Source organism: Xyrauchen texanus, chromosome 27 (assembly GCF_025860055.1).
Source record: "Xyrauchen texanus isolate HMW12.3.18 chromosome 27, RBS_HiC_50CHRs, whole genome shotgun sequence".
Lineage (NCBI taxonomy): Eukaryota > Metazoa > Chordata > Actinopteri > Cypriniformes > Catostomidae > Xyrauchen > Xyrauchen texanus.
Genome location: NC_068302.1, coordinates 5,708,933 through 5,732,849, shown reverse-complemented (window position 1 = coordinate 5,732,849; position 23,917 = coordinate 5,708,933). Strand labels below are relative to the sequence as shown.

The 23,917-nt window shown below is 41.4% G+C and overlaps 1 protein-coding gene across 1 annotated transcript in view; it reads left to right on the top strand.

Moving 5' to 3' along the window:
- The window catches only part of LOC127621271 (1-phosphatidylinositol 4,5-bisphosphate phosphodiesterase eta-2-like), a 243,621-nt gene that overhangs the window by 205,712 nt on the left and 13,992 nt on the right, over positions 1-23,917 (top strand). Inside the window, exons 14-22 of the mRNA XM_052094791.1 lie at positions 4,091-4,191; positions 4,325-4,410; positions 8,743-8,928; positions 10,460-10,567; positions 10,962-11,086; positions 12,429-12,513; positions 13,447-13,593; positions 14,330-14,409; positions 18,205-18,535. Of these exons, the coding sequence (XP_051950751.1) occupies positions 4,091-4,191; positions 4,325-4,410; positions 8,743-8,928; positions 10,460-10,567; positions 10,962-11,086; positions 12,429-12,513; positions 13,447-13,593; positions 14,330-14,409; positions 18,205-18,535 (1,249 nt within the window). The remainder of the gene's footprint in view (positions 1-4,090; positions 4,192-4,324; positions 4,411-8,742; positions 8,929-10,459; positions 10,568-10,961; positions 11,087-12,428; positions 12,514-13,446; positions 13,594-14,329; positions 14,410-18,204; positions 18,536-23,917) is intronic.

Genomic DNA, 23,917 nt, shown 5'->3' with positions numbered 1-23,917 from the left:
AGGGGTCTCTCTTGAGCGCTTCGGTTACCTCTTATCTTTAAGAATAGGCCAATGAGAATTGGCGAACAGAATTTGCATTCCCCTCCGCCGGATATACGGGTATAAAAGGAGGGAAGCTGTGTCTGTTCAGACAGATTTTTTCTTTGGAGCCGAGCGGTTGTGTTCCACTAGCCTCTACAAGAGCGTATGCTGTTGGAGATATGGTGCAAATAAGTGCAGTCTACTCCCCTGTGCGTCTCCCCTTGAACATCTTTTTAAAGATGCGTCTTTTTCAAGATGCCTTTCCGTCCTTGTGTTATTTCTGGCTGCAGTCGTTACCTCTCTGCTTCAGATGGCCACACGCACTGCCTCACGTGTCTGGGCAGAGAACACACTGAGGCACCATTTGTGGATGGTTCATTGTGAGAACATGACCATGGCAATGTTGCGGTTGTGGCTTTTCTTCTTCCGGGGGAAAGCCACTCCAGCCGCAACCATGTCGCACCTTCTACCCACGGATGTAGGGCCGGCGCGGCTGACACTGGGGGCGATTTCGGGAGTTCATCGTTCGTGGTTTAGCCAGGTAAAACCCCATGGACAACCCACTCCCCAGCACGCTCGTCTGCCTCCGTCCGGGTCCATGATGAGACCGGCTCACCTTACGGCCAGTCTGATGTCTCTTTTGGACCACCCGAGCTGGATGAAATTTTCGCCACTGCATCGAAAAGTGTCATGGCGGACTGAACCTGACCTTACACAGACTCCAGTTCAAGATGCTGACACAGAAATGTATTCTGACATGCGTCCGGCATCAAGATTGGTTCGCGGCGGTAGACCTGAAGGATGCGTACTTTCACGTCTCAATATTACCCCGTCACAGACCCTTTCGGTGGCCAGGCGTATCAGTACAAGGTCCTCCCCTTTAGTCTGTCCCTGTCCCCTCCCTTCTTCACGAAAGTCGCAGAGGCAGCTCTTGCCCCGTTAAGGGAAGTGGGCATTTGCATACTCAACTACCTCGACGACTGGCTAATCTTAGCACACTCTCGACAGTTACTCTGTGCACACAGGGACTTGTTTCTCACGCACTTCAGCCTTTTAGGGCTTCAGGTCAACTGGGAAAAGAGCAAGCTCTCCCCGGCTCAGAGCATCTCTTTTCTCGGCATGGAGTTAGACTCAGTCTCAATGACTGCACGCCTCACGAGCGAGCGCGTGCAGTCGGTGCTGAACTGCCTGAGTACATTCAGACCGGGCACAGTGGTTCCACTGAAACAATTTCAGAGGCTCCTGGGGCATATGGCATCCTCAGCGATGGTCGCGCAGCTCGAGTTGATGTATATAAGACTGCTTCAGCACTGGCTTCAGCACTGCTTCAGACTTGAGTCACGAGATGGGCATGGCACCGCAGCACATACCGTGTGACCTTCACCCCTTCCTGCCGTCACTTATTCACTTATGTCGCAACCTGCCCGCCATCTCCTCCTTTGACTGAGGTCGCTGTATGCCACTCATATCCCACTCTAAACGCCACAGTGGACGCGCTGTCACAACAGGTAACGCTCAGCGGATAGTGGAGACTCCACCCTCAGTTGGTCCAGCTGATTCTGCACAGTACAGGTAGATCTGTTCACCTCCCAAGATTCCACCCACTGCCAACTCTGGCACACTCTGATAGAAGCCCCCCTTGGCACAGACGCGCTGGCACACAGCTGGCCCCGTGGGCTGTGTAAGTACAAGTTTCCCCAGTGAGCCTACTTGCACAAGTTCTGTGCAATGTCAAGCAGGATGAGGAAAAAGGCATTCTCATGGCCCCCTACTGGCCCACTCGGACATGGTTTTCGGATCTCACGCTCCTCGTGACAGCACCTCCCTGGCAAATTCCCCTGAGGAAGGACCTTCTATCTCAGGGATGGGGAACCCTTTTGCATCCACGCCCAGACATCTAGAACCTATATGTCTGGCCCCTGGACGGGATGTGGAAGGTCTAAAATGGTCTACCACCAGACGTCAAAGACACGATCACTCAAGCCAGAGCTCCCTCTACCAGACTTTATGCCTAGTGGCACTTATTAACAAATGTGTGTTCTTCCCAATCTGAATACCCGCAGAGGTGCCCAGTCGGTCAGTGCTCCCTTGGAATAATCAGGAGAGGCTGGAGGGGTGGCTGTCCCCCTCCACCTTGAAGGTCTATGTAGCTGTCGTAGCAGCTCACCACGATGCAGTGGACGGTAAGTCTTTTGGGTAGCATGACCTGATCATCATGTTCTTTAGAGGCGCCCGGAGGCTGAACCCTCCTAGGCTATGCCTGTTCCCCTCATGGGATCTCTCCGTTGTCCTCTTGGACCTTCGGAGAGCCCCCTTTGAGCCGCTAGTATCAGTCGGACTAAAGGCCCTCTCTTTAATGACCACCCTCCTGATTACACTTACTTCCATCAAGAAGGTTGGAGACCTGCAAGCATTCTCTGTCAGCGACCCTTGCCTGGAGCCCAGTCCAGCAGACTCTCACGACTTCCTGAGACCCCAACCGGGCTACGTGCCCAAGGTTCCTACGACCCCTTTCTTTAGGGTTCAGGTAGTGAACCTACAAGCACTGCCCCGGGAGGAGGCAGACCCAGCCTTAGCATTGCTGTGTCCGGTGCGTATTTTGCGCACCCACTTGGATCGCACGCAGAGCTTTAGACACCCTTCCGGGTTTGAGCACACTCTATAAGGTGTGTGGCATCCTCGTATGGACTGGCCATGGCATCTCTCCAGCAGACATCTGCAGAGCGGCGGGCTAGGCAACACTCAATACCATCACAAGGTATTACAATCTCTGGGTTGAGCCGGTTTTGTCCTGTGTTTTGACAGGTCCGAATATGTAAAATTCAGTAATTCGGTGACAACAGCTGGCTGGGTGTATTGCGTGTCCTGGGTGTCCTTCCTCCCTAGCCCTCTGGCTCTGAACTCAGCGGAGGAATTTCGCAGCCAGACCCACCGCAGGCACCGAATTGCCTGTGCTGGAATAGGTGCTTTACAGGTTCTGATTATTCCAATATCTACTGTGATGTATTTTCCCCTGTCAGTGGACCTGCGTCTCCCTTGGGCAGAGCTCCTTCTGCCCCCCCAGTTGCTGTGTTTGTAGAGGCCCATTGAGGTAGGACCTACTACCGTGCCACTTCCATGTGTGGCTGGTAAGCCCATGTGACGTATTTGCCACATGTTAACCTCCCCTGTTGGGCAGGATGTGGTCTCTGCAGGGCCTTCCCCGATGCGTGTTATAGTGTTAGATGGCCCCAGCTGCATCTAACACTTTATGGAGAGAAAACATAGAGAGAGAAAAGTCTGCTGCTGACGCGGCCTGCTCCCAGGCTAGTTACGTTGCTTCCCTCCCTCAGGGATGTGGGGAACTATATGACGTCGCTTGGGGAGTTGGGGAAGGTTATGTGCAGTCTGATGCACCTGCTATTTTCAGTCACAACAGCTTTCTTGCACCTGCAGAAGCAGTCCACGTAACATGTTCACGGTTGTGGCGTTTTTAAATAGAGACCCTTAGTGTCACTACATCGACAACGACGAGTGAGTGACAGAAGAGGAACTTGATGGAGGAAACAAGACTTTGTGTCCCTCTTGCCATAACATTACAAAGCTGCTGAAATGGCCGGGACCTTACTTACGGCTCCTCCGCTCAAAACCTGTCTGAACAGATGTACGATTCCCTCCTTTTATACCCGTATGTCTGGTGGAGGGGCATGCAAATTCTGTTTGCCAATTCTCATTGGCCTTTTCTCAAAGATAAGAGGTAACCGAGGCTCTTAAGAGAGACACCTAGTGTAACTACATCCACACAACATCACGTTCCCTCCATCAGGAAACGGAGGTTATGACAGTAACCAAGATGTTTTAGATAGGATGTCCCAAAAAATTGTAAATCAAAATGAATTAATAAATTAAACATGAAAGTTACTTAGTGTTACCATAAACTGTATAGACCAAATAAAATGTAAAATGATTAACCTGACATATGCTGAGTAGGAAAATTGACAACTGTAAACACAGACATGTACTTTTGTAAACACAGAACCACTATAATGTATTATCACTACATCACCTCACCTCCACCTGTTTGCTGTAGAAAAAGACGAGAAAAATAAGAAAATCCTCCAGTTTTGAGGACACAGATACCGATCAAGAGAGCTCGAGTGGGGCGTCTAAAGGCCCCCCGCATCACAGCAGGTAACACTGGATTTGATCATGTGTGGATTTGTGTCTGTTGTCCAGAATACTGTATATTGTCATAAATGTGGATAAATATGTTGTGTGAATATGTTTCAGCTTTAATGTCTAAAGCTTTTATTCAATCTAACAGAAAGAAAAAGACCATGAAGTTGTCGCGAGCGCTCTCAGATCTGGTCTACACTAAATCTGTGGGCATGCTGGACTTAGAGGCACAAGGTGAGGCGAGAACAGGAGAATATCTCTTAAAGGGATCATGACAATACTATATATATATATATATATATATATATATATATATATATATATATATATATATATAGGGCTGTCAATCGATTAAAACTTTTAATAAAATGAATAACATGGTGTCCCGATTAATTAATCGCGATTAATCGCATATACAAATATTAGCTGAGAATGCCCCTCATATAACAATAATTCAATATATAAAGATTATACATATTTATATCAATATATAATTATACATAGTTATCTTTAAATATTTAAAAACTTATATATATATATATATATATATATATATATATATATATATATATATACATTATAAAAATATTCAGATAATTAAAATGCATTACATTCTTGTAGCAGAAGAGTTAATCATTGATAAGACAATACAAACAGCGGCTTTAGAATACAATGTATTGTTTACTACCATATTATTGATCATAAGTCAATCATTGGCATTTATTATGAGGGCTTGTTTAAGAGCCCGTCAATCTACACCTGCGTCAAACATGCTTGTGTAGCATCTCGGGTGCGTTGCATATAAACATAAAATGTTTAGTTCACTGTTTCAAGTTAAATATAGTTTAATACTCAATATTTAAACACATCTTCAGATCCCTTAGTTCGCATTTGCGCTCCTTCAAGTGTTTTGAATGCAAGAATGTAACACATGTTTGCGTTGTTCTGCCTACTGAAGTGTTTTCTTCACTGTATAAACTGTGCGTTGCTCATACAGCTGAAATTTCACTTACTGCCCTCTGGAGTAAACAGGTGGTACTACAAGCTTGCATTTCTCAGGAATCTTCCTTATTATGGTGTGTAAATTGCGTAAATTTTTTTGACGCGTTATTTTTGGTCAAATGAATCGTTATATATATATATATATATATATATATATATATATATATATATATATATATATATATATATATATATATATGTAATATACATACTACTGGTCAAAAGTTTTGGAACTCTTATTTGTTATTATAATTTATTTCTTCACATTTTAGAATAATAGTAAATTCACCAAACTATGGAATAACATAAATGGAACTAAGGGAATTATGTTGTGACTAATTTGTTATATTTTAGCATCTTCAAAGTAGTCACCCTTTGCCTAATTTTGTAGACATCTCAGGTATCATCCTGAGATGCATTTTAAACAGTATTGAAGGAGTTCCCATCTATGTTGGGCACTTATTGGCTGCTTTTCTTTATAATTTGGTCCAAGTCATCAATTTCAAAAACTTTTTTTTATAAAATGTTTGTTTTGTAATGAAATAAATTAATATGGTGGCACAATTATATTTCTGTTGCTACCAACACAAGCTGTTCTTCATCCTCCCTGACCTTGCACAAAGTCTGTGCAAGCAGGCTCACTGGGGGAAACGCATACTTGCGCAAACCCCGGGGCCAGAGGGGGGGCCTCGGCCAGGGAGTACCACAGCGGGCAATGGGAGGATTCCTGGGAAGCAAACAGGTCTACCTGCACTTCGCCGAATCAACTCCAAATCAGGTGAACCACCTGGGGGTGGTCTCCACTCTCCCCTGGAGTGCATCCACTGCGCGATTGAGTTCGCCCGGGATGTAAGTGGCCCGCAATGACTTCAGTAGCTGCTGACTCCAAAGGAGGAGATGGTGGGCGAGCGGTATTGTAAGCCTTGGCCGTCAGGGATGAAGTGGACTTACAAACCTAGGACAGGTAATCGCCTGCTCCAACTGAGGAACCTCCGTGTACCCCCTGCCCACCCCACCATCGAGGGCAGTGAGAGCGGAGGAACTCAGAAGACAGGTCCGGGCAGTAAAAGGTGCCACGACTTTGGGAGATCCTCATGCACCTCCGGGAAGAACTGAACTGGGGCAGAGCATGGCTGTGAGCAGCACAGCCGCGAGGGCTCAGGGCAGGGTGGAGGCTTCCACTTGAGCATGGCCATCAGCTCCGTGACGGCCTCAGACTGGGCGACCACACACAAAGGTGGGAGCCCAGCCGAGGCCTCAGAATCCGACTGTAACAGCCCACACTCCGATGCTGCAATAAAGAGCTCATCCTCCTCCTGAGCCCCAAATGAGACATTAAACTCACCCTGGGGCGAGCCACCTGACACGCTAACAATCACAGCCTTGTGCCCGTACTCAGAAAAACCAGGACGGGGAGCAGCTGGAGTGGCTTACAATCTGAAGAAAGAAAGCCGCGACCGCAACGTTGCCGTGGTCATGCTCTCGCAATGAGAACATACACCATCCACGAACGTTGCCAACGGCATATGCACTTAAGACAGCAATTGTGGCCATCAGAGGCGGAGAGATAACGACTGCATCCAGAAACTGCACATAAACGGAAAGGCATCTATAAAAAGATGCTCTCCATCAGTGCTACTCTTTTAGAGAAAATATACTCTCTTAATATGCTCAAGTGTGGCTGCTGAAGTGCCCAGGGGTGTTCTCTGCACTTATCTGTAAGAGAGGGGGAGAACCCTTTGTAATGCTCCGTATATCCAACAGCAGTCTCAACACTCTCGCTTTGCTCTCGTCAGAGGTGAATGGAACGGCAGTGGATTTCTTCAACACCGCCCGGCTCCGAAGAACAAATCTGAATGAGTGGTTGCAAGCTGGCTCCTTTTTATACCCGTATGTCCGGGGGTGTGACATGCAAATTCCACTTCCCAATTATCATTTGCCTTTTCTCAAATATCAGAGGTGTTTGGGGCTCCCAAGCGCAACCCCTAGTGTCCCTATATTGACACAACGTTGAGTGAGTGACAGATTCTTCAGAGTCTTTGGTTCTATTCCATCAGGTGAGGTTGCTTTATTGAAATATACTGATTCGTAGTTACCAAATCTCACTTGATCTGGCTGATATTCCTGTTGGCAGATTGTGTTTTGCTTCTTTCTGTAAAAATAATAATAGATTAGTCTAATAATTATTTCAACAGGATATTGTTACTTTATTTTTTGTCAAATTATTTTTGAAAAATAATGCAAAGGAGATTTATTTCAAGATAATTCACAAGTGTTACCCTGCAAACCATTATATGAGAAAGTATAAAAAAATATATTTGTTCCAATTGCTCTTTTAGTGGTGAATCTGCTGAAACTGTTGTTCATCTTTTTTGGCGTTGTCTATTTACTAAAAAGTTTTGTCAAGATATTTCAGGATTTATTAAAAGTTACATTTATTATGAGTTTGCATTATTTTGGAAGGATGTGGTACTTGGATTTGTGGACTGTGACCAATCTAAAAAAAAAGGACTATATAATAAATAGTTTTATATAATAAATTTGCTTCTGTTGCTTGCTAAGTTCACACATTTGCGAAGTATTCAAGACCTCTCTTTGCTGTCTTTTAAAAGGAATTTGAGCAATACCTTACATTGGTTGACTTGTCTAAGAACAAAAAATCTGTGAAAACATTGTGTTTGCAACTCATTTCCAATTTGTAATTTACTGGAATTCTCTAAAGTGTATCTATTTTAAGTTTAAATGTATTATATTTAAATACTCCCGTTTTTACATTTTTTGTTCATTCTGTTTTTAATATGTATTCTTTAAGCATTAATACAAAATAAATAAATAAATACGAATGGGTTGAGCTGTAAACTGACACCTACGTGTCACAAAATCATCCATGACTTCTCAGCTATTTTATCATAGTAAACTCCACACTTAATAACTCCAAAAGGATTGTGTAGTGTAAAACACGTTGAAGATTAGTGTACAGGCAGTCAATTTGTTAAGTGATGACCTGTTTCCTCACAAATGTGTGGTGGTGGTGTAGTGGGCTAAAGCACTAAACTGTTAAGCAGAAGGTTGTCAGTTCAATCCCCACAGGCACCACCACTGTGTCCTTGAGCAAGGCACTTAACTCCAGGTTGCTCCAGGGGGATTGTCCTTGTAATAAGGGCTCTGTAAGTCGCTTTGGATAAATTGCCAAATCTATTCAGCACACTCCAGCATCCCCTCAATAGACATGCATTCAAAGATATCGGCCTTGTCTCCTCACCAGTGTACCGCCGCGTTATGCTTTGTTTTGTTATCCTTTTAGGCTCCCCCTTGGTAGAGCGGTTCTGGCTCAACACAAACAGGAATTTTATGTTGCCAGAGACAGTGTTTACGGTTTTGAGAAAATTATGACAAATGGCTTACTTATAGTTGTCTCTGCCTATGAAGCTGGAATAAGGGAAAGTATTTTAACACCAAAATGTCACTCACTCTTCATATGGCTTAAGTCCCACAAATAAATTTGGAGTGCAGTCCATCAGTATGTCATTGTATCTGATGCATGTGTGTTGTGTTGCATTGCAGTGGGCAGCAGCAGTTGGCAGGTGTCGTCGATGAGTGAGACCAAAGCCCATCAGCTCATGCAGCAGAAGCCTGTGCAGTTCATACGATTCAACCAGCGACAGCTCTCACGTATATACCCCTCCCCGTACCGTGTGGACTCGAGCAACTTCAACCCGCAGCCCTTCTGGAATGCTGGCTGCCATCTGGGTACACCAGTCCCACCCACAAACAACCATTTATTGCAGAGACACATTTATTGCAGATAAACAGCATTTCTCAAACATACTAGGAACCTGTTACTCATTGCAGCACTGCAGATTTTTATTTTTATTTAACCCTCCTATGGTATTGAAAAATGGCAGCTCCTTTGGTATTTGTGATAATTTTGACTGGAAGGGTCAGATGTATAACCCTTTATTATTATGATAATGATACCATTTCTTCCTTGAAGTAAGAACAATAAAATTATTCATTTATTTTGGGATTTTATGCTATTTTGATCTTTTTTACATGTAAATTTTACCATTAATTTGCATATTCAAACAAGCAAACAAAATGTATTTATTTTTTTAATTCAGAACTTACACTTCTATAGGTTGAAACGTGAATAAAATATGAGAATGTGACATAAATTGGAGGCAGATTGCTGCCATCTGGTAAACAAAATACAAATACCATGACCTGAAAAACATGTCATGCCAGTAACAGCCAGTAGATGGCTGTAGCCACCTACTGTATAGTCTGATGGCTTGTTGTTACCTAATTTTATATTTTGTTACAAGACATGTTTTTGGATATATATTTAGACATTATCAAAGATTATATGTGGAAGAACAAATGTAATAACTCAATGTAAATGCATAATAATATCAAGAAAATGAGTATTAAGTCAAAGTGCAAAATATGTCAGACTGCTGAAAAACAACAGATGACTTGTAATACCAACAATGACCAGAAGGTGTGTGTGTGTGTGTGAGTGGGTGTGTATGTTTTGCACTGAGGATTATTTAGAGTCTCACACTGTAACTTGTCTACATTTTTCTGCATTCTGGCTTTTATTTATTGTGGATGTATTTATTGTATTCTACATAGAAAAACATTGCACTGTTCTTTTGTCTTTCCCATTCATTTTCAATGATCTGTCAATTTTGACCACGAATACCAAAGGTGTTTCTTTTTTTATATATATATATATATTTATAGAATCATGCCAAATGTTTTTTTGTATGTTCAGATGGCAAATGGAGGAAAAGTCACAAAGTCTTGTACTGCTCAGATAAAGGAAACCATTTTGATTAAATTAGGACATTTTATTTTGGCCAAAAATGACCGAATACTATAGGAGGGTTAATAATTTGTTTTAAAAATTCTTGAGTAAGAGAGAAAAATAATTCCTACACATCTGGAAAAATGGCAATGAAATGAATCAAACCTACTGTATGCACATAACACATTGAGATGTTGGTGGGCAGGTGCATCCATGACTTTATTTACAGAAGTTTGAGGTTATATGTTTATTATACAACATGCCATTCCTATAAATCTAGTTGTGAAGTAAATTCTTGTATAAAGGTGTTTCATGTAAATGTAAATAGTCATGTAAACCATTTGCAGTTCATCTGAGTTTATTTATCAGATTAGAGGACTGGAGCTAACTGTTGTATAATTGTAATTATTGTTGTGAAATAATGTTTTTTAATTTTTTGAATAATTTTATAGTTTTTATGCTTTTGTGCAGTGGCTTTGAACTACCAGTCGGAGGGCCGAGTACTGCAGCTCAACCGAGCCAAGTTCTACTGCAACGGCAACTGTGGCTACATCCAGAAACCTCTCTGCATTTGTGAAGGTGTGTATTTTCAAAAACATTTGCTTGTTTTGGGTCATTAATTTTATTTACAGTACTGTGCAGAAATTGTAGGCAGTTGTGAATATGTTGTATAGTGAGGATATTGTGAAAAATAATGGCATGTAGGTTTTTATTCATGAAATATAAATCTAAAATGTGTATTTCCTATTGACACACTAAACAGCAGATATTCCAGTATAAAAAAAGTAAAATGTTGTTGTGTAGCATCTAATAATGTGCCCTTTATTTATCTAATAAGACTTTTCACAATACCATGTAAAAAAAACTATTAACACTTGAAATAGCGTTAGGAAGCCAAACTGTGAACTTCCTAAAAGAGTTGTTGACATTCAGAGATTGAATATGAAGTCGTTCCTTTCCTTTCTTCTGTCAGGTTCCTTCAATCCAGTAGCTGAGGATCCATTACCCGGCCGCTTGAAGAAACAGCTGATTCTTAAGATCATCAGTGGTCAGCAGTTACCTAAACCCAAAGACTCCATGCTTGGCGACCGAGGAGAGGTGACTGAATACCTGAGCACACACTTTTAAGTTCACTGGATATTAATGTGCACTACATTTTGGTTCTGTGAGATGATACGCTGTACTGTGCAATTAAATGATTACCTGAAGACAGCATGAAATAGATTTTGCAACACATTTAAAGGGATAGTGTAACCAAAATGAAAATTCAGTAATCGTTTACTTTCCTTCAACCAGTTTGAAACAATGTGAGAGGGAGTAGATGATGACATGATTATTATGAGTATTTTTATATTTTTGGGTGAACTATAGGCTTGGGATCGATGCCTTTTTCGCGCATCGATAATCAGAAAATGTAACCGATGATAATGGATATATATCAGCATTTATTCTTATATAAATACGGCTGCTTGTTGCACAACAGTCTTTGTCTCTTTAAACATATTTCACAGTACAACTTTGGTATAGTGTGAGCGGCAGTGTAAATTAAAGGGTGTCGCACACCAGATGCGTCTGGTGGATGACATACCGCGTTCTAAAATTATAAATAATTATTTTCTATGAAGATACGTACACACACCAATGAACTTAGCATGTTTTTCCATTAAATTCGACCTGAATCATTCTCAAAGGACAAAGATTATTTACGCTAGCCATCAGTGGATGATATATTGTGTATTTGCATCTTTCATATAGCCTACAGAATGTGTTTTCAGTTACAAGTATGTCTTTATGTAGTTTGACAGCTTGAATGGAACCTCTTCAAAGTACATAGAGAGAAATTGCTTAATAATGTTTAATCGTTCAGTTTGGACTGTCAAACCAGTTTACACTAGCCTGCAAACTCATCAATGTTTCTTTCATTCTTGAAGAAGTTCAAAATAACTTTTGTGTGTATGCATCCTGTGCAAGAAGCTGTAAAACACCTGTCATATGTTGTGATACCTGTGCCTTGCGACCTGCTTCAGTGAATGTTTAATCCCCCCATTGTGGTCTCCCAACCCTATTTCAACAGAATATTGAATATCCCAACCCTATTTCAAACAGAATCCAGTTTGGATTTAACAGAATCCAACAGAATCCAAACTGAGTGAATTGGAAAGCATGCAAATTAGGCTTCTAATTTAAATGTCGGCTAATGATAATATATCGATGCCTCAAAAATTGATGGATAAAATAACGTGCCAATCAATAATTGATTTATTTATTTATATTTTTTGACATGCCGAGTTTGAAGGATAGCCAATATGTTTGCTTTTATTCCGTTCCTTGAATTTAAGTGAAACCAAGAATTTTTAGAGATGTCTTTCTGAAACCTTTATCTTACCCAACAGTTAGATATTTTGAGTTGTTTTAAAGCTCTCTGAACATTTCTCTTTAGATAATTGACCCATTTGTGGAAGTTGAGATTATCGGTTTACCAGTCGACTGCTGCAAGGATCAAACCAGAGTGGTTGATGACAATGGTGAGAGCCAGATCCCTTGACATCTTTTACAACACGCACACAAACAACACTTTAACTTTTAACGTTTAACCTGTAATTGTTGGTGAATTGGTCATTAAAGTGTCTTTAAATTTTGAAGTCATTACTCGAAGTGTAAACTACATCTGAATGTGTGTTTGTTTGGAAGAGGTGCTGTAAATTTATGTATACTCACACCACATCTATCCCGTTGCTACTAAACAATTCCATAATTCATGAACTTGGCTTACATTGACATTTGCATTTATCTTTTTGGCAGGCGCTTTCTTTCCAAAGTGACCCTAAAGTAATTATAAAAATATACACAAATATACAAATTGGGGGGAAAGTACCATTAAGACAATCTTGTCATTGAAAATAAAAAAGGAAGCACACAAGTCTCTTGAATACGGTCTTCACTGTAATGAATGGAAAAGCCAAACCTGTTAAAGGTGCATTCCATATTTTTTTCCTCATTTAAAAAGTTTTACTCCTGAAGATATTATATTGTAATTTGGAAACATATGTATAGAATCATGAGCACTCACATGAGATGAAGTCTTCAGTCATACCAGTAACCTTATATGGCATCTGTAAATGAAAACTGTTGTGTTGCACCCACACCACTAGGTGTCAATGTCCAAGATGACATAAAATAAATACTAAGCACACCTTTGCTTAGAAGTGCATGTCCATAAAGTATATATATGATCAAAGGTAATAACAGTCTGGCTGCTTTAAGTTATTCAGTCAATGTGAGGAGAGCAATTTCAGTTAAGTGGCCAGTGTTGTCTCATTTGGGAAGGTCAAGCAGGTGATTATATGAAAGTGAGATAGACAGGTGAATTTTTCAAGTAATTTGACACCTCCGATTCCTTCATTCACTCCATTTCTTCTGCATAAATTCACTAATCTTTTTCTCTGTTTTTTTCTTAGGATTTAATCCGATGTGGGAAGAGACTCTTGTCTTCACTCTTCACATGCCAGAGATTGCTCTTGTACGCTTCCTAGTTTGGGATCACGACCCAATTGGACAGGATTATATTGGCCAGAGGACCATTGCCTTTAACAGCATGATCCCTGGTACCATCTTTCATTTTAAACAATTTCTAAACCCACTTTATATTAGGTGTCTTTAATTACTATATGCATTTGATACGATGTATATATCTGTTGTTGCATTGTACTTCCATTTAAAGTACCTGCATTTAATTACATCTGTAGTTACACTGTTAACCTTAACCCCTAACCCCAACCCTTACCCCCTAACCATAATCCTACTCCTTAATCTACCCATACAGCAACCTCGATCAAAAAGCAAATGTAATTCTTCTGAGAATTTTGCAGAAAGCCATGTAGTTACACAATAAATACGTTGTATTTTATGTATTTTAATGTTAGTACATTAGTAAAGACCTTAATATAAAGTGGGATCCAATTTCCTTTAAAGGCATTGTTTAACCAGTGAATTGATAGTTCTGTCATCATTTACCCACCCTCATGTTGTTCCAACCCCATACGACTTTCTTTCCTCTGTTGAGCACAAAAGATGTTAGGCAAAATGACAGTCACCGTTCACTTTCATTGTATGGGAAGAAAAAAAACATGCAATTATGGTGAATGGTGCAGTCATTCTGCCTGACATCTTTTTCTGTGTTCCACAGAAGGGAGTAAGCCATATGGGTTTGGAACAACATGACAGTGGGAAAATTATGATTCATTTTTGGATAAACTATCCCTTTAAATAAGAAACTTAAATCAATGTACAGTATATCAGACACTTTCTTTTGTTTTATTAGTTTAAATATTTGTTTTTCAGGTTATCGGCATGTGCATTTGGAAGGCATGGAGGAAGCTTCCATCTTTGTTCATGTTGCAGTTAATGACATCACTAGTAAGGTGGGCAACTCATGCATTGTTTGGCGAGAGCAGTTGGCTTACTTTTTTACTTTTAATGTTGAATAGTATTTACAAAGGCTTTAATCACTTCATTGTGTATTGGGCATATCTAATGTTAATCTGTCAATAACTCAGATAATGTGCTAAAACACAAAATGTGAAAGTGTTCTTATTATTCATTCTAGTCAGTTAATACAAGACTTAATAATGATTAGGAATTTATTTTCGATCGCCACAGTATGTTCTTAGCATGGCTGATATGTATCATACATTGTCAACATTAACAAACTATAATTGACAACTTAATTGAAGAAATAGTTCACCCAAAAAGGAAAGTAGTAGTTCACCCAAAAAGGAAAATTCGGTCATTATTTAGTCACCCTCATTTTGTTCCAATCTCGAATTACTTTGTTTCCTCATGTTTTTCCTAACTCGTATAACTTTCTTTCTTCTACGTAACACAAAAGGAGAAATTTCATCAATTTTTCGGTCCGTATTCTCAATAAAATAGCAGTTGATAGGGACTCACTTTAAAGCTTAAAACAGGATACTCATAACCTCCTGAGACCCTTAGCATGACTGCTGTGTGCATTTTCCATTCCCCTTTTTTATTTGTAACTGGTAGCCAAAATTAGTTTTTGGTAGCCAAATAGTTTTCCTAAAAATGTATGTCCACAGATGTGGTCTGCGGGACTATGATTTACATTTTGAATAATACCATCCATCCATCCATCCATCGTCAACCGCTTATCCTGTGTACAGGGTCGCAGGGGGCTGGAGCCTATCCCAGCCAGCATTGGGCGAAAGGCAGGGGACACCCTGGACAGGTCGCCAGTCCATCGCAGTTTTGAATAATACCGAGCTATAAAAATTTAGTTTTTTCCAGGAGTGTTGGCTATTCATGTTTTTGAGACGTTATAGACATTACATCATAAATTTGCATAAATAATTCATGAGGTTGCAGAGTTTTAAAATGAGTCATTATCAACTGCCACTGTATTGAAAAGCTGGCCTACAATATCCATAAAAATACTTTTGTGTTCCGCATAAAGACTGGAATGATATGAAGTAATTAAATGATGACAGAATGTTCATTTTTGGGTGAACTATTCCTTAATAAGATATCCTGCAATTGTAACAGCGTCTTGTTTTTTTTTGCTGTTTGTTTGTACATTTAAAATGGTATATGATTTTGTAAACACTCTCACTGCTGAATTACATATCATGCTTTAGTCCATAATTTGTCCCCTATACATTCGGTGTGGACGACAAATGTTATGTGTGTTGTTTGTCTATTACTCTCTCTTTCTCTTTTTCTTACTTCTCTTTCTCTTTATGTTTGTGATTTCAGTGCACTCATCTTAGTGCTGTCTATAAAGGCAGGAAATTGTTAGGATCCTCGTGCAAAACTCAGGTGTAGTGAGACCCAATCAGCTCCCTGCATGCTTCTTGCACACCCCCCAAACTGACCAGTTAAACCCGGACTCATTTGCTAGCATTCACCTTAGCAACTCATGCAACATGAGTTGTGTCATAACTGTGATTGCCTACCTTGGCTGCATTCTCATTGACCCCTACAGCAGATCCAGTGTCAGTGTCCCTACAGCGGGAGACATAGATCACTCCTATTTCACTGAACTCAGGGCATTTCAAGTCCATGATCGGCTCTAGGCTGCCATTCGCAGTAACAGAGCACTCAAGCTTATGAGATGCTGAGAGATGAGAAAAACACGCTACTCTTGGTTTATAGAGTGTGTTGCTTATTATTTATTTGGGACTATGATGGTCTGCTGTGAAAGCTGCGGTTTAGCAGGTACTTTATTTCATCCTTCTCTGAAGCTAGGTAAATAGTTTCTTAGACCTAGTCAACTTTATAATGTGGATTGGCATCCAAGGTCAAGAATTCTATAAATGCATTATAAATGGAAAAAAAAATGCTTGAACTTAATATATTTAACTTAAATTTATGTGTTAGTCATTATTAAGTAATAGTTTCTTCATTCGAGACACAACGTGTATGTACGTCATACAAATTGTGTAATATTGTCTGAAGCTGAAATAATTCATTTTCACTCTCTCTTTCGAACTGTGTGATGTTCACATACTGTGTATACTAATATAGCGTACTACATGATATTTACCTTGTACAGAATATGCATGAATGCATAAAATATCTCTATTGCTGAAGTTTTCTCATGTGTATCGTTAGTTAATTATCAAAATAGGCAAAATTACCATATTTTCTTCCTCTTTTTTCACACTAACAGCTAATCTCATTTGTTGTATGAAAAAGTATCTTGGCATTGTTGTCAAGTCATTTTTATTTGTATAGCACTTTTAACAACACACAATGTTTCAAAGCAGCTTTTCAGAAAATTCTATTATAACAGAAAATTAAGCTGTAATGCTTATGTCGAGTCATCATTGTGTGGTTTGATAAAAACATGACTGTAGATTGTGCCTAAAAAAGTAAATTATATTTGTATTGTGGCTTAAATTATTACTATGGCAACTGATGTAGATACACCAGATACAGATAGAACTACACTGTCTGAATACATGGACCAGATTTCATCAGTTGCAAATTTACAGTACATACAGTCAGTCCTAAAGATCATTGATCCTGAAGATTATTAGTTGCAAACCAAATCAGAATATGCAGTGTGAATAAAGCCTGAGAGTCTCTAAGGATGGATCTACTTGGATGTGGTCCATGAAATGACATTGGGTGTTGTGCAGATTACAAAACAGAGCACATGGCTAGATCTAGCTTGGTGGTCTTCTGTTTTGAGCAAATAAGCCTTAAATGTCTTCAAGTATTCGATATTTCATAGTAGGTTATTTTACTAGACTAAAGTTGTAGAAGTTTCTTAATGGATCAAAACGTAATCTAATAGAGGTTCAAACATCCATAACAAGGTGAAATGAATCTAGCCTGCATCAAAACAGACAGCCCAGTGTCATTTTTTTATATATTGATGGACATGAATGTTTTCTCACCTTTCACCTTACATTTTTTAAGTTTTTCACATTACCACCATACATTCCCTACATTGTATTCATGTTCATTTCTAAAGATCTGTGTTGATCACCCATGTTTTTTCAATAATGTCACATTTCCAACATCTGTGCTAACTTGAAATTATCATTCTGTTTCCTAATAAAACTATCAAATTATGTATTTTGATCATTGTAGCTGGTGTGAAAGATTTATATATCTTTGTCTTTTTTTCTCTACACCCTGATGAAAAAAAACTGCTTAAAGCCTTAGGTAGTTTGGTGGTTTTAGCTTGCCACCATGCTAGTGTTACTAGTCAGGCTGATGGGTTTAGATAGTTTTGGAGGGATTTGGGGCATTTGTCATCTGTTCAGGCTGAAAGATCAGCTCGCCAACCAGTTAAACTAGTTAAACACCAGCTTGACCATCCTTGGAGACCAGCTATACCAGCTGAACATTGGCTTGATCAGGCTGAGAGGCCAGTTAAACCAGCTAAACCAGCAAACTGCCTTTGACTGGTTTAAGTTTTAGTTTTTTCAGCTGGGCACGAGTTTGGTCATTCAAGTAATATGATTAGCAGTTTTACTTTGGTTTAAGAGTGTGAGGAAGAATGCAACTTGTCATTAATTGTGAAGGAGTTTGAGGAAATAGTTGCTGCTTATAAATAGTTGTATATTGTAAACAGATACAATGAACAGATATAGCCTTGTTCTTAGTTTCTAAATTACATATTTGTTTAGGTGATTTCCATTATCATGTCTTAGATTCATATTGCCTCTCTGATTGTCACGTTGCAGGTGCGAGCAGTCAGTGGTATAAAAGGTCTGTTTCACAGAAACCCAAAGCAGGCATCTCTCGACAGCCATGCTGCTGCTCTGCTCAGCCGTAAGCCCACCTTCGGTGCTCACCTCCTGCGCCGCACAGCCAGTGTGCCCACCAAGGGCCAACCCAAAGTCAAGAGGGACTTCCCAGAGATCTCCATTGATACAAAAGACTGCAGCTCAGAGGGCGCCAGTGAGGAGCGTGAATCAGAAGCTGGGCCAATGGTCCAAAACAATGGAGACACAGCGTCAGCAAAATTTTGGGGCCATGGCACCAACGGGCAGCTTCATCCTGACGACAGTAAAGGTAAGAGTGCTTTCTTTAATCACAAGCCTTGTGCCAAACCTTACCGAAACAGGGGAACAATGAGTGAACCTCTGAAGCAAGCCAACAAGTTGCAGCTCCAAGATCTATTGGACAAGAAGCAAGGTGTGTTTGCATGTGTAGCAATCAACAGGCAGGTTGGGATGAATTCCAGTTGCATAAAGTGTGCAATTGGCTCCAACGAAAGACCTGTCTTGGAGAGGAAGGTTACAAGTACCAGTACCCAACATACCACAGGTTCCCGTCAGGCCTGAAAGGGCATCTAGGTCTCCAACATCTTGTAGACATGTTCAGCCAGAGCCTTGGCCCAAACTGACTCAAACCCCAAGCCAAACTCTAAGGTTCAACTCAAGCCTGTACCCTTATCTAGATCAAGGGTAAAGGTCAGGCAAACGTTGGGTGCACCACCCAGTCAGCCTCTTGAGGACCCTTCTTGGGGTTCTCAAATTTTTGGCACTTGCAGTGTTCCATGGCGACTCTTCCATTCCCCATCCACTCCAACTCCTCCAATAACAAACAACAAAACTAGCCTGTGCAGACAATGCCCCGCCCCACCCAACTAGGGCAGCAACTGCTACGTGACTAGATCTGTGAATGATGTCAAGAGCTTATCTGACCGTGAACTCCAACTGCTGTGACAGTTTGGCAATTCTTGATATTCCTGCCATGTTCCCACCATGGGGAATGGAGAACCGAATACAAGCTGCAGGGACACTGCAGCATGAGATGAATGCTCTGTTTGCCCAGAAAATGGAGAGATCCACTATAAATCCCCCTTGTTTTGATAAGGTGTTCTTAGTTGGATGGATCCCAAATAAAAATCTTTCCCAGTGCCTCAGTAGGGTAGAACTCTGTAGGTTGTGATGAAACCCAACAAATACCTTTGCCCTCCAAAGACCTTGCGGATGGTGAAGATCATCTAGTTGAAGGCTGATCTTCACTAGAACTCTGCAATTTTATTAGGGACCCCCAGTAAAAGTAACAAGACAAACAAAAATATTAAGAGTCCTAATAGATAGATCTTGGTAGGTTGTGATAGAACCCAAGAAATACCTTTGTCCTCCTAAGACCTTGCGGATGGTGTGGATCATCTTATTAAATGCTGATCTCTACTAGGACTCTACCATGTCAATAGGGACATCCTGTAAAAGTAATAAGAAAATCGAAAACAATAGGAGTCTTGGGTAGATCTCTGTAGGTTGTGATGGAACTAGGGATGTAACAGTTTCAAGGTTTCACAATATACCTCAATTTTAAAACGGACCATTATCATACCGTTGAAATCTTCGAATTGACGGTATTGCATAAATATAAAAGACAGATTTTTTCCGAATTTTTCTCAAATCCAAATCAGTTTAATTAATACAGAATCAGCTAAATTTACACAGCATCATTTAAACTTGGCGAGATAAAAGAAGTCTTTAAGTTGCACCTTCCTCATGTTACATTGACATGCAGGTGTCACGAGCGCATCACTAGCACATCAGAAGTGCAGCACTATCAGAGCGCAGCATGAGCACATCATACAGACATGTCCGAGCTTGAAGCTTTATTTCATCCACCAAAGCAGTTGAAGTCCACTGTCTGGGATTACTTTGGGTATGTTGAAGACCCATGAGGCACCATCATGTTGATGGTTACACAGTCTGTAAAGTTTGTTGTTCGGCTCAGGTAGGAAACACTTTGAAACTTAAGCACCATCTCTGTGAGCACCATTCCACAGAGTTTGCGGAGATGAATGTACGTGGAAATACAGAATACAGGAAAATAAATTATAGCCAGTTTCATAAAAACACCAGATTCAATGTAGTTTTATATGATTTGTAATTACTTGGTAGGCTAAAGTTATATTTATGCTTTGTGACATTCACAAATGCAGCAAACGGATATAAGTACACGTTCAAAATTTCGATGTGCCAACTGTTTGTTAATTTGCCTAAGTGCAAATTAGTCCAACAGTGTGCTTGATACTACTAATATTTTTTTATTTGTAAAACATACTGTAGTACTAAATAGGGTTTACTAATTGCATAGCTTTTGGTGTGCAGGAAATGTACATTGACAATATGCATGCAGGAAATTGACAGTGGCAAAACAAATGACAGTATTGGACAAAATGGCAATAAATAAACTGCAAATGAATAATATATTTTCAGTAGGTACTGTTTAGAATTAAATTAAATAATAAATGCAACAAATTACTGAATGCATACAAATGCATATCTAACTGTTAATCTGGGCAATAATCATTACAAATTATTACAATTAAATATCAAAAATCATAAAACAACAATAACAAAATATTTTTAGTTATTGTCATCTGACAACTGTACATGTTGCAGAGTGTTTTGTTATCATTGTTTTACCTGTTTGTGATTTTATCTTGTCGGATTAAGAGTGTGTCCTGGGCCCAGTTGTTTAAAAAACTTAATCTGGATCAGAATGACCGGATTTGTGAATCCCACGTTTTGCTACCCAGTATCAGGTAATCTAATCTATCTTACTTTTTTCAAAGCAACATTGGATTGGATCGCCCTGATCCAGATACAAACTTTTCAAGATTACCAGTAATCTAAATGGAACTACATATCACAATGTAGGCTACTATGTAAAGAACAACAGGTAGAATAGACAGCATTGTGGCTCACATATTTTGAGCATGTGTTTAAATCATAAAAAGGCTAAATATCCCTCTCTGTGATAACATTTATGATGCCTTTGTCATTCTCTCTGAATGAGGGACTAACTGGACGTGCAATAAGGGATGCAATTGTTAGAAACTAACCGCTCTATATAACCGTTATAAACCATCAAGGCAGCATGCGCTCTCGTCATATGTCACAACTTGCCCACCATCTCTTCCTTTTGGAGTCAGCAGCGACTCGCTGCACACCACCCATATCCTGGGCAACCTCAACCTGGCAACGGATGTGCTGTCGCAACAGGTCTCACTCAGCGGAGAGTGGAGGCTCCACCCCCAGGCGGTCCAGCTGATTTGGGACCGGTTCGGCATTGCACAGGTAGACCTCTTTGCTTCCCAAGACAATTCCCACTGCCTGCCCTGGTACTCCCTAATGGAGGGCCCTCTGGGGACAGACGTGCTGGCACACAGCTGGCCCCGGGGGCTGCGCAAGTACGCATTTTCCCCCAGTGAGCCTTCTTGCACTGGTGCTGTGCAAGGTCAGGGAGGACGGGGAACAAGTCACCTTAGCGGCCCCTTACTGGCCCACTCAGACTTGGTTCTCACACTCCTCACAACAGCACCTCCCTGGCAAATTCCCCTGAGCAAGGACCTTCTTTCCCAGGGACAGGGCACCCTCTTGCATTCGTGCCCAGACCTCTGGAACTTCCACGTCTGGCCCCTGGACAGGATGCGGAAGATCTGAGTGACCAACCACTGGTGGTTGTAGATATGATCAACCAAGACAGAGCTCCCTCTAGCAGGCAGCTTTACGGCCTAAAGTGTCGCTTGTTCACAAATTGGTGTTATTCTCTGTCTGAAGACCCGCAGAGATGTGCAGTTCGGTCAGTGCTTTCATTCCTGTAAGAGACCTTGAAGGTGTATGTAGCCGCTATTTCAGCCCACCACGATACAGTGGATATTAAGTCCTTGGGTAAGCACAACCTGATTATCAGGTTCCTTAGAGGTGCCTTGAGACTGAATCCTCCCCGGCCAAGCCAGTTTCCTTCCTGGGATCTCTCAGTGGTCCTCACGGGCCTTCAGAGAACCCCCTTCGAGCTGCTCGACTCAGTAGAGCTCAAGGCCCTCTCCTTAAAGACGGCCCTCCTGATAGCGCTAGCTTCCATCAAGAGGGATGGGGACCTGCAAGCTTTCTCTGTCAGTGACACTTTCCTGGAGTTCGGTCTGGCAGATACTCATGTTATCCTAATACCGCGACCGGGCTACGTGCCCAAGGTTCCTACAACCCCCTTCAGGGACCAGGTCATGAACCTGTAAGCGCTGTCCCGGGAGGAGGCAAACCCAGCCTTTTCGTTGCTGTGTCCGGTACGTGTTTTGCGTATCTATTTGGACCACGCGCATAGCATTAGATGTTCTGAGCAGCTCTCTGTCTGATTTGACGGACAGCTGAAAGGGAACGCTGTCACTGGGTCGTCGACGCCATCTCCCTGGCCAACCAGACCCGGGCCGTGCCCGCCCACTTGCAGGTTCGAGCACACTTGACAAGAAGTGTGGCATCCTCATGGGCACTGGCAAACACCCCCTCCCTAGCAGACAACACCCAAGATTCTATAATCTCAGGGTTGAGTCGGTCTCTTCCAGTGTTTTATCAGGTACGAGCAGGTAGAACTCGGTAACGGTGAACTTTCCCCTCCACTGAGGCGAACACGTGTGCTCTTCTCCCAGGAGATCCCACTAACTCGGCTCCCTGGATGGCTCCTCCCTAGCCTTCTGGCCTGCAAATTCAGCGGAGGAATTTGCGTCCAGACCCACAATGAGCTTCAAGTGCTCTGTTCTGGGATAGGGCTCCACAGGCCTAATTCCCTTTTCAGGCAACTCCCTGTGATGTATATTCCCCCTGTTGGCGGACCCGCGTCTCACTTTGAAAATGTCTCTCTGCCCTGGCTGCTGTGTTTGTAGAGCTCCTCCCTTACTAGGTAGGACCTACCACCGCACCACTTCCACGTGTGGCTTGACAACCCATGTGATGTATTGGCCACATGTAACCTCCCCCCAGCCTGGGCAGGATGTGGTCTCCGCGGAGTCTTTTCCCCCCTTTTAAAACAGAAAAGTTTTAGGTAATAGGAACGCCTTCCGTTTTATAGCGTTAAGATAGCCACAGCCGGCTTGCTCCCATGATAGTCATGCCACTTGTTCCCCCCTCAGGAGTGTTGGAAATCTAAGAACTGTATATTACACTTTTTTGGGGCGTTGGGGAGGGTTATGTGCGGCCAATACAGTTGCTTTTAGCATGCAGCAGCTTGCTTGCACCTGTGTCAACAGCTTACGTAACAGGGTTTATTGCATGATGTTTTTAAATGGGCACTAGACACTAGACCTACCGCTGTAAATGGCCGAACCTTACTCTTGGCTCCTCAGTGCAAAAACCTGACTGACAGAGGCACATACGCTTCCCTTTATACCCGTATTTCCGGGAACGGGACATGCAAATTCTGTCTGCCAATTTCTCATTGGCCTTTTCTCAAATCCAGAGGTACGCGAGGCTCTCAAGAAAGACCACTTGTGTCACTACAATCGACACAATGTCTTGTTCCCTCCATCAGGGAACGGAGGTTACAACAGTAACATGACGTTTTTTACCTAATATTGATCTTTAGACATGCCAGTCTTTTGCATACTGTGGCAACTCCGAAACAAACACAAAGACAATGTTCTGATATAAT